General features: G+C 52.8%; 2 protein-coding genes across 3 annotated transcripts in view; one reads left to right on the plus strand and one right to left on the minus strand.

The window, feature by feature from the left end:
- CPAMD8 (C3 and PZP like alpha-2-macroglobulin domain containing 8) overlaps window positions 1-7,058 on the plus strand; it is a 38,856-nt gene extending 31,798 nt beyond the window's left edge. For both annotated transcript variants that reach the window (XM_083483593.1, XM_083483594.1), the window contains 8 exons: window positions 594-681; window positions 829-903; window positions 1,991-2,096; window positions 2,175-2,285; window positions 3,199-3,411; window positions 4,277-4,357; window positions 5,183-5,352; window positions 5,695-7,058. In XM_083483593.1, coding sequence (XP_083339719.1) covers window positions 594-681; window positions 829-903; window positions 1,991-2,096; window positions 2,175-2,285; window positions 3,199-3,411; window positions 4,277-4,357; window positions 5,183-5,349 — 841 coding nt within the window. In that variant the 3' untranslated portion in view covers window positions 5,350-5,352; window positions 5,695-7,058. The remainder of the gene's footprint in view (window positions 1-593; window positions 682-828; window positions 904-1,990; window positions 2,097-2,174; window positions 2,286-3,198; window positions 3,412-4,276; window positions 4,358-5,182; window positions 5,353-5,694) is intronic.
- On the minus strand, window positions 6,525-10,332 carry F2RL3 (F2R like thrombin or trypsin receptor 3). The gene is made up of 2 exons (XM_083484057.1): window positions 10,063-10,332; window positions 6,525-9,074 (listed from the first exon to the last, which is right to left on the minus strand). The coding sequence occupies exons 1-2, from the start codon at window positions 10,148-10,150 to the stop codon at window positions 7,999-8,001; spliced, it is 1,164 nt and encodes a 387-aa protein (XP_083340183.1). The 5' UTR covers window positions 10,151-10,332; the 3' UTR covers window positions 6,525-7,998.
- Between the last annotated feature and the right edge of the window lie 166 nt (window positions 10,333-10,498).

The raw sequence follows: 10,498 nt of genomic DNA on the forward strand, positions 1-10,498 counted from the left end.
AGATAGATAGATAGATAGATAAAGGTAAAGGGACCCCTGACCATTAGGTCCAGTCATGGCCGACTCTGGGGTTGCGGCGCTCATCTCGCTTTACTGGCCGAGGGAGCCGGCGTACAGCTTCCGGGTCATGTGGCCAGCAGGACTAAGCCGCTTCTGGAGAACCAGAGCAGCGCACAGAAACGCCGTTTACCTTCCCGCCAGAGCGGTACCTATTTATCTACTTGCACTGGTGTGCTTTCGAACTGCTAGGTTGGCAGGAGCAGGGACCGAGCAACGGGAGCTCACCCCGTTGTTGCGGGGATTCAAACCGCCGACCTTCTGATCAGCAAGTCCTAGGCTCTGTGGTTTAACCCACAGCGCCACCCGCGTCCCCAGATGGATAGATAGATAGATAATATTTTGGAAATGTACATCCAGTTTCTCCCCCCCCCCCTTTAATTGTTTTGGTGCCCCCAAGAGAGTGGGGCCCTAAGCTAGTGCTTGTTTAGCTTGTATGTAAATCCGGCACTGCTCATACCCCCGAAATCCTTTCTTCCTTCTCCTCTCCCCTCGATCTCCCCCCCTCCGCCGACCCCCGGGTGCCTCTGGGGCAGGTGGCTGCATTTGGGGTCTTCCAACATGGCCGTCCTGGAGGTGCCCCTCTTCTCGGGCTTCCGAGCCGACCTGGAAAGTCTGGAACAGGTAAGCGCCACCCCGGCTGTGCGTCTCCGTTCCGCACGAAAGGTGCTCCGGGGTCATCTAGCCCAACCCCGGGCAAGTGGGGGGGCAGACCCAGCCGCCAAGTCCGGCTGACCCCTTTCTCCCCCCCTCCTTTTCCGCCTCTCCCAGCTCCTCTCCAACAAGCAGATTGGCCTGAAACGCTACGAGGTCGACGGCCGGAAAGTCCTCTTCTATTTTGACGAGGTGAGTCCGTGAGGCAGCGGAGCCACCACTCAGAAGGCCCTGCCGGAAGCGGAGGGAAATCCTGGGGTGGGGTCAGGGGGGTGGGTGGCCCCCTTTTGGAGGAAATGGGGGATTTGGAGGGCTGGACCCCCCCAAAAGATGAGAGGGCTTAAATTGCCGTTTAGACTGGGGGGCAGTTTTGGTTCACTCTTCTGGGTAGAATTCCTTTATAATTTTATTTGCCCTTTCCTCGTTGTGCAATTATTTCAATGAAAAACAACCTCTTTACATAATCACTCTTCGACTTCCCTCCTTTCTGCACAGTTACTTATTTTATATCTCTCCCCCCCCCCCCACGGCGTCTCTGATTCAAATCAAATTTCCCATTAGACTCCCTTTTAGTTTAATTTCTCAACGGCACAAGTTTAAGCCAACCTGGCTAATGTTTTAAGTTGTCTGCATCTTCAAATAATCAATAATTCTCCATCGGATTTTTAAAGTCTCTCTCCTTGGTTTCTTAATCTTCCGGTACATTTCGCCATTTCTGCATATTCCATCAGTTTTCATTGCCAGTCCTCCCTTGTAACTTGTTTATTTTTTTCTATGGGGTAGGTTTTGTGTGTGTGTGTGTCCAGGCTGCGATATATCACCAGCTAAACATCACAATATACCAATATGTCACTTCAAACTGGTTTGGGATGATAAGTCGATATATCACCCAGCCCTGATGCGCGTTACAATTCGCAATATATTGCCAGGTTTAAAAAAAACCCATGGAACTCATATTATAATATGGATTTCAAACTGGTTTGGGATGATAAATCGATATATCGCCCGACCCTACTAGAAACTAGCCTAAGGTAGAAAAAGTAAAATAAATTGCAGCCGTGGCTCCGCCCCCATCGGCCCCTGGCCTCACAAACCCCAGCATGTGGCCCCGGGAACATCACCCGTCTGCTTCCGAACACAAGAGGCGGCCCTATTTTACGGAAAGTTCGTGGGTTTGGGGTGGCAAGCCCCTCCTGCAGCTGCTCCCCCTCTCCGTGGTTGGTTGGCAGGGGCCGCGTAAAACGGCCCTCGGGACCTCACCGAATCGCCTCCTCCGCAGATCCCAAGCCAGTGCGTGACCTGTGTCAAATTCGTGGCCTTCCGGGAATACGTCGTGGGGAAGACGGCCCCCGTCCCCATCAAAGTGTACGACTACTACGAGCCAGGTACGTCGGCCCCACCTGTGCCCCCCGCCCCCCCACCGCTGGCAGCCCCCTCTTCTGACCCGCCTCTCGCACCCGCAGCCTTCGAAGCCACTCGATTCTACAACGTCAGCGAGAACAGCCCCCTCGCCCGGGAGCTCTGCGACGGCCCCCTCTGCAACGAGGTGGAGAGCGGTGCCAGCCACTGGGTCGGTGAGTCTCGAAGGCGGGCGGGCGGGCGGCTAGTCTCACGGGTGCAGCCCCTTCTTGGGCCTGCCGGGCTCAGAAATGCCGCTCTGCCTTTTCCCCCTTAAAAAAACCCAGAACGGCTTGGAAATCCCGGCGGTAAAGGGCAGGCGTTGGCACGGCACGAAAGGAAAGGGAGCGAGGCGGGAGGATTTTTGTATTTTGAGGCTTTTTCGGTTCATTTGTTTTTGTGACTGCGTGGAACCCAGTTCAGCTACTGATCGATTGATTGATTGTGTGACTGCGGAAATGGATAAAAGCCCCCCTATCCAAACCATAACTATCATCAGTGCAGGGAAGAAGAAAAATTAAATTTTCATTTTTATCATCTCCAATACCCTCTTATTTATTTTATAGCATAGCACATTTTTGTTGCTTTCATTTTATGGATCGATGGTCTCATTAGATAGTAAAATTTGTTAAATTGCTGTCTTAGGGGCTGTTTTTAAAAGTCTGGAAAGGATTAATCCGTTTTGCATGGCTTCCTATGGGAAAGCGCTGTCTTGGTTTCGGAACGCTTTGGTTCTGGAACAGACTTCCAGAACGGATTAAATCTGAGAACGGAGGGACCACTATATTCTCATTATTTATTATTATCAGTGGTCTGGTTAGATAGTAAAATTCATGTTCAATTGCTGCCTTAGGGATTGCTTTTAAAAGTCTGGAACGGATTAATCCGTTTTGCATGGGAAAGCAGTGTGCCTTGGTTTGAGAATGCTTTGGTTTTGGAATGGAATTAAGTTTGAGAGCCAAGGGACCACTGTATAAGAGGGAAAGTGATCTCGCAGGTGAGCTTCCTGCCTGGCAGCGGGTTGGGCTAGATGACCGCTGAGGGTCCCTTCCAAGGTTCTGCCCCCGGTTTCTCTCCCTGCCTGCCCAGGTTTCGTCCACACAGGGCTCTGCAACAGCCTCTCGGGCTGCCAGGAGGAAGGCTACTTTGAGCAGTGCGAGTGTTCGCGGGACTGCGGCTCCGGCGGGGACCCCGTCTGCGGCTCCGACGGCCTCGTCTACCCCAACCACTGCCAGATGGAAGTGGCCGCCTGCGGGAACGGCACACGGATCGAGCAAGTCCCCCTGGCCCAGTGTGCGGCCGGTAAGTCGCTCCCCCTGCTCTTCCGGGGCCGTTTCCGTCCTAACTTGATTTTTGGATTTTATTGTTATTCATGTTTTTATACTGTATTTTATAATTAAGTGTTTTAAGGTATTTTAGGGACGCGGGTGGCGCGTTAAACCCCAGAGCCTAGGGCTTGCCGATCAGAAGGTTGGCAGTTCGAATCCCCGCGACGGGGTGAGCTTCTGTTGCTCGGTCCCTGCTCCTGCCAACCTAGCAATTCAAAAGCACGTCAAGTGCAAGTAGATAAATAGGTACCGCTCCGGCAGGAAGGTAAACGGCGTTTCTGTGCTCTGCTCTGGTTCGCCAGAAGCGGCTTAGTCCTGCTGGCCACATGACCCGGAAGCTGTATGCCGGCTCCCTCGGCCAGTAAAGCGAGATGAGCGCCGCAACCCCAGAGTCGGCCACAACTGGACCTAATGGTCAGGGGTCCCTTTACCTTTACCTTTAAGGTGTTTTAAATTTGTTGTTAGCCGCCCTGAGGCCAGTTTTTGAACTGGGAAGGGCGGGGTATAAATGAAAATTTATTATTATTATTATTAACCACTGCCATTGCCCTAGTAATAAGTTACATTATGGACTGGAGAATGGGTTGATGTAAATAGCTGCCGCGTGCACCGTGAAATCTCCTTACGTTCTTATCATTTCTATACCAACGGAAGTCAAGCAGCTGTTCTTGTCGCCCAGCTAAGCGCCGCCTTCCTCTCAAAAGCACTTCTAGATTCCAGTCCTCAGGGTTTCCAAATCAAGAGGCGGCTTAAATAGGAGCGCGGGAAGCTGCCTTGACCTTGAGTCGGACCAGGATCCGGCTCCCCGCTGACCACACTGACCGGGTTCCTCTCTGCAGGCCAGAATCACCCGGGAGAGACAGAGCCTGACTTCCCACCTCTGGAACTGCCGGGTGTCTCAGAGCAAGAAACCCCAATCGGTGAGACCCCTCGACCACTGGATCTCTGCTTCTGGAGATATATATTTTATTTCTATCTATCTATCTATCTATCTATCTATCTATCTATCTATCTATCAGTCTATCAGCCTGGCATGCTCTGGTCCAGGGGGTCACGAAGAGTCGGACACGACTAAACAACATCTATCAGTCTGTCTGTCTATCTAGCTATATCTCATTTTTCTATCTCTATCATCTATATCTATCTATCTATCTATCTATCTATCTATCTATCTATCTATCTATCTATCTATCATCTATCTATTTCTTTATATCTATCTATATCTATCTCATTTTTCTATCTATCTATCTATCTATCTATCTATCTATCTATCTATCTATCTATATCTATCAGTCTGTCTGTCTGTCTATCTAGCTGTATCTCATTTTTCTATCATCTATATCTATCTATCATCTATCTCATTTCTATCTATCTATCATCTATCTATCTATCTATCTATCTATCTATCTATCTATCTATCTATCTATCATCTATCTATCTATCATCATCTCTCTATCTATATCTATCTCATTTTTCTACCTCTATCATCTATCTATCATCTATCTCATCTATCTATCTATCTATCTATCTATCTATCTATCTATCTATCTATCCACACACACATTTATATCATATCATAATTAGGCTTCTAAACTGTTCCGCACTACTGGCAAAAAAACAAGAGAGCGTGGGAAAGATTAGAAATTTGGAAATATAACCAAGGAACCGTTTTCTTGGTGATGGTTCCCTTTTGGCTCCAGGGGTGGGGTCCTGTCCCCGTTTGACCCCTTTTCTCTGCCTTTCAGAGGAAGCCCCCACCTCCCAGCTGGACTTCTCCTACTACTCCTACGAATACGAAGTCGACCCCTACGCCATGTCGGAAGGGGACGCCTTTGAGCTGACGGCCCCCAGCAGCAACGCGGCGGCAGGAGGGGGCCGGTTTCAGGGGACGGCGGTGCCCACGGGGGAGTGAAGGGTGAGAGAGGTTCTCATTTCAATAATACTAATAATTTCTTATTTCTACCCGTTATTATTATTATTATTATGCTATTACTATAACAGTAATTATTTGTTATTATGACTAGGGGAGAAATTTGATTCAATGATAGTTTTATTGTTGTTGTTGTTGTTGTTATATGACTGAATTAATAATTATTAGTTGTTATTATTATTAGCGGGATTTTATTATCATTAGGGGGAGTCATTTGATTCCTTTCTCATTTCAGCAATAGCAATTAGTAATCATTTGTCATTATTGATTACTTTGGAATCAAATTGCACCTTTTCCTGCTCCCCCTTGCTTTCTGTTCTCCTCTAGGGCTCTCTTCCCCCAATGCAGCAGAAGCTGCCCCACGCCGGAGACCCAGCCAGGCTTTTCCCGCCGCCTCTCGATGCCGAGCAGAAGCCCAGCTGCCCCCCAGGCAAACTTTGCCCTTCCTGCCCGCCCCCCCCAGGTCCTCCGTGCCAACCCCTTGCCCCCTTGCGCCACGCAAACCCAGGAGCTTTTCTGCCGCAGAGGTGAAGCACGGACTCTCTCCCTCCCCAGCCAAGCCTCGCTCGGATCCAGACCCTGCTTCCACCCCACCCGGCTTTGAGAGGCAAAGGTGGGCAAGGGGGAGCTGCCTGCCCGTGCCTGGCAAGATCTCATGTCCCCTCAAGACGCTCTCCGAACCTCACCCGCCCAAATCGCCACCCTCCGTCCGAACTTTTCCGCCTCTTCTCCGGTCGCGCTGCGGCGGGTCAGGCTGGATGACCCCTGGGGGTCCCGACGCCCAGCTCTGCAATCGAGGAGCCAGGGCTAGGCTTTTGGAGGTTTCCCGCCTCCCCGTTTCCACCAGATTCCCAGAATCGGCCGTTCAGGATATTCCCTTTCTTCCTTTCTGCTAGGAAACGATCTCCATTCTGCATTTCCGTCCTGCGTTCCTCCCCGAATGCTTGGTGCATAAACCTGCCCCGTGAAAAGGGCTTTTCCCAACCCACCCAGGGGCGCCAAACAAGCCCCTTCCCCTCTTGAACCCACAACTCCTTGCTTTTCGCTTTAAAAAGAGCGGGGGCCACAGAGAAAAAGTTCCCCCACATTGTTGGCAGATCCGGAGATACGAGCCACAACTTGGGGATTTTCCCTTTTTTGGGGGGTGAGAAACCAGCCTCCCCCCCTTTCCATGTTTTTTTCTTTGCACAAACACCCCCCGCAACAATCCCAGGGCGCCAGGATCCCCTCTGCCCCACCTCTGAGCAAGGCAGAATGCGCCCCCTTCGCTCGGCAGCTACCCAGAACCCTTTTGCTGTGGCGGTATTTATTTCGGAAACGGCCGTTCCGCCCGTCCCGGGTGGGGGGGGCGACCGAATGGGGCAGGCGAAACCCACCCCACGGCATCCGGCAGCCCCTCTCGCTTTCTCCCATGTCCGCCCTAGACCGGGGACCCCCCTCTCCCGGCACAACCAGCTCCTGCACCCCGGAAGAGCTTGGAGACCCCTGCCCTCCTCCTGCCCCCATCCCTATTCCAGTAGGGCAGCCTGCAAACCCAAGGCACGTGGAGGGGGGTCCGCGGACCTCGGCACACGGTTCGGTAGCGAGTTCGAGTGCCTAGGTCTTGGGCGGGCGGGCGGGGGCACAGGAGAAGAAGTTTGATTTAGATGCTGATAAAATATTTTATTAAAAACCGATGTCTAAAAATCAAACGGCGCCTCTCGTTTCTTTCCGGAGACAGGTGAGGGTTAGGTGTCCTTGTAGCTACATTTGACAACCTTTTGCCTAAAAACGATGGAACGGTGTTTCCAAATCTTGGGGGTGTGGGGGGGGGAAGGTCGCCCCAAAATTCAACAAATGAATTTTTTATTTCTCTGTGCGACTGCATCATGTATCGGAATTATCCAGCGCCCGTTGCGAATCAGGTTTGCGGACGAAATCTACGGGCTTCCCGCTGTTTGCAAAGGAGCAAATAAAAGCTGGCGTTTTCTGCTGAATTGGGGGGGGGGGCGCTGTTTGTGCTGAGCTATTTCCATGGGTTTGTTCTTTCAATTGCCCCCTAGCCAAGTTCTGAGCGAAGGTTTGTCCCTTTACAATGCAGTAGACACGTCCAACCGGTCGATGGTGATCCACTGGTCGATTGTGGGGTCAATCCTGGTCAATCGCATGATCCTGAACGATCACCCCCCCCAAAAAAAAACCTCAGCAACTTTGATCAATCCAATGAGTAGATCGCTGCCAGTTTTGTCATAGCAGGAGAGTAGATTGCAGTCTCTTAGGAGTTGGACCTGTTGGCAGTACAGGAAATTGTGCAGGTATTTTTCTGGGTGGTGGTGGGAAATAAAAAAGTTGATAGTGTATTGTCCAGCACCGAGGGCCTTCTGGCAGTTCCCTCCCTGCGAGAAGCCAAGTTACAGGGAACCAGAGGGCCTTCTCGGTGGTGGCACCCGCCCTGTGGAACGCCCTCCCACCAGATGTCAAGGAAATAAACAACTACCAGACTTTTAGAAGACACCTGAAGGCAGCCCTGTTTAGGGAAGCTTTTAATGTTTAATACTGTATTTTAATATTCTGTTGGAAGCCGCCCAGAGTGGCTGGGGAGACCCAGCCGGATCGGTGGGGTAGAAATAATAAATTATCATTGTTTTGTTCTCATGCCAGGGTCTGGGAGCATTTCGTGGGCAGCGTCTCTTTGCTGGTTTTCAGGGAGACGGCCGAGTCCTTTCGCGCGCCGAAGATCCTGCCCGCCACCTTGGCGCGGAATTCCTCCGAGGCGTAGTAGTACACAAAGGGGTCTACGCAGGTGTTGGCGGCGCTGGCTGCCAGGGCCCCCATGTACGCCACATAGAGGGTCCCTCGGGCCCCGGCGCAGCGGCGGGAGTAGTGGAGGAGCAGGAGGACGTGGCTCGGGGTGTACAGAACCACGGCCGACGCCACCACCACGACAGTCAGCTTGATGGCGGTGGCGTAGCGGTCCCCTTTCCCCGCCAGGACGCGCAGGGTGGCACCCGAACACAGCACCATGACCAGGAGTGGGGCCACAAACCCGCCGGCCACCAGGGCGACGAAGTAGGGGCGGAAGTAGGTGGCGTCGTCTTCGGCGGGCAGGGCGTCGTGACATAAGACGCGGCCCGTGCCCAGCAGGGGGAACGACTGGCGCTGGAGGGCCAGGGGCAGCGCCGAAAGGATGGCAGCCCCCCAGGCGGCGGCGCAGGTGCCCGCCGCGAAGGCCGGGCTGCGGAAGGAGCGGGCGAGGAAGGGGTGCGCCACGGCCAGGTAGCGGTCGGCGCTGATGCAGGCCAGCAGCAGGAGCGAGCAGTACATGTTGGCGTGGAAGGCGGCTGTGTTGAGGCGGCACATGCCCTCGCCGAAAGGCCAGTGATTGCCCAGGTAGTAGTAGGCGGCCTTGAAGGGCAGGAGGAGGCCCAGGAGGAGGTCGGCGGTTGCCAGGTTCATCAGGAAGATGGTGGACGGGAGCTTTTCGATGCGCGTGGCCAGGACCCAGAGCGCCAGGGCGTTGGCGGGCAGCCCAACAAGGCAGAGGAGGGCGTAGAAGGAGGGCAGCAGAAGGGTGGTCAGGGGACTGTCCAGCTGCGCCTGCGAGGACGGGGGCAGGACCAGGAAGGTGGTGCGGTTGAGGGTCACCCGGGCAGAGGGGATGGCCCGGGGGCACAGGCCAAGCGGCGGCGGGCGCTGGGGGGCCTCTGTCCCGTTGGGGGTGGCATAATCTGGGGAGGCGGAAAGAGGTTGGGTTAGTGGCCTTGGCACCAAAGCCCGCGGCCCATGTCCTGTCAAGTGGGGTTTTCAGAGGGGGGCACCACCCCCCCAGCTTCCGTGGGGTACCATCTCCCAGCCGTAGCTGTCAACGTTTCCCTTTTTTAAAGGGAAATTCCCTTATTCCTAATAGGATTCCTCGCAAGAAAAGGGGAAAGTTGACAGCTATGCTCCCAGCGGTTGCAGCGGCGGACAAGGCGGGCAGATGTCAGGGTGGGTAAGAACAGCAGAGGGTTTTTCAGCAGCAGCTGTGGCATTTTACTGGGCAAAACGTGGGCAGGTTTCTCCAGCAAGGGGACTTCGAAATAAGTTATGGGGTGCAAGGAATGGAAACCTGCTATTATTTCCGTGCCTTCTGGAATTCTTCTTCTTCTTATTGTTGTTGCAGTTTCCTGTACTTCTTAATTATTACCATTTTTAAATGACTTACTTGGCTTTTCAGATTAAAGTTTTACAGCGCCAGCCACACTGCATGAGCCCGATCCACATAGGACGCGTTGAATTTTTGCAGCTTCCAAATTTCAAATAGGGGAGGGTGCCAGAAGGTCGTAACATGACTTGGGAATTCAAAAGATACATTTCCATTAAACTAATATAATTTAGCTAAAAATTAAAATCCTTGGGTTTCCCAAAAGCGGCTTCTGTGCTTCCTCATCACAACCTACCAAAGGCCACGGAAATAATAGCAGCAGGAACTGGTTCATAATAGGACCCACAAAGGGGATGGATGGAAGCCCAGGAAATTCCTGGGCATCTTGTGTTGTTGTTTTATGTCTGATATATCTCTGCGAAATTTCAAGTTGGAAAAACCCAATAAATAAATTTTCAAGAAAAGGAAGTCCCAACGCCTGTCTGCCGCAGCACCCGGGCCAGAAGTAGAATCCTTCCCCCTCCTGCCCAGCTGAAAAGGGGGGGCTGGGGGGGGTCTTCCATGCCACTTACCATCGTAGTCGTCGGCCGCCGCAGCCTTTGCCAGCTGCCCGCACAAGAGGAACAGCGTGAGCAGCCGGAGAGGCAGGCTTGGCCCCATTCCGCACAGATGTATCCTGCTTCGGAGAAGTCGCTGCTGCAAGGAGCAGCATCCTGGCTAAGCCTCTTAACTCCAGGAAACACTCCCCACCCCGAACCCAGTGACACTGCAGGGTCGCCCCCCCCCCCCGCAACTCCCTTGCACGCGACAAAAGTCTTCTCTTTCGCGGAATCAGCAGAGGAAGAGGGAGGCCTGTGCCAGGCGTCACTCAGACCACAGCTAATCTCCCCTCGGTAGAATGACGCAGGGCACTGAACTCTTCGCTTTGCCTAAACTCAAATCCCTCCAGTCTAATATCCCGAGTGCTGCAAGATCCCAAAAGCGCCTAGACTTAAAATTGTCTGTCGA

Source organism: Podarcis liolepis (genome assembly GCF_965112155.1).
Source record: "Podarcis liolepis genome assembly, chromosome: 18".
Lineage (NCBI taxonomy): Eukaryota > Metazoa > Chordata > Lepidosauria > Squamata > Lacertidae > Podarcis > Podarcis liolepis.

Excerpts from the sequence above, each read along its gene's own strand:
- F2RL3 (XM_083484057.1), bottom strand. The coding sequence starts at position 10,150 with ATGGGGCCAAGCCTGCCTCTCCGGCTGCTCACGCTGTTCCTCTTGTGC. Across the intron at positions 9,075-10,062 it reads GGCGGCCGACGACTACGATG|ATTATGCCACCCCCAACGGG; the intron begins GTAAGTGGCATG and ends CCGCCTCCCCAG.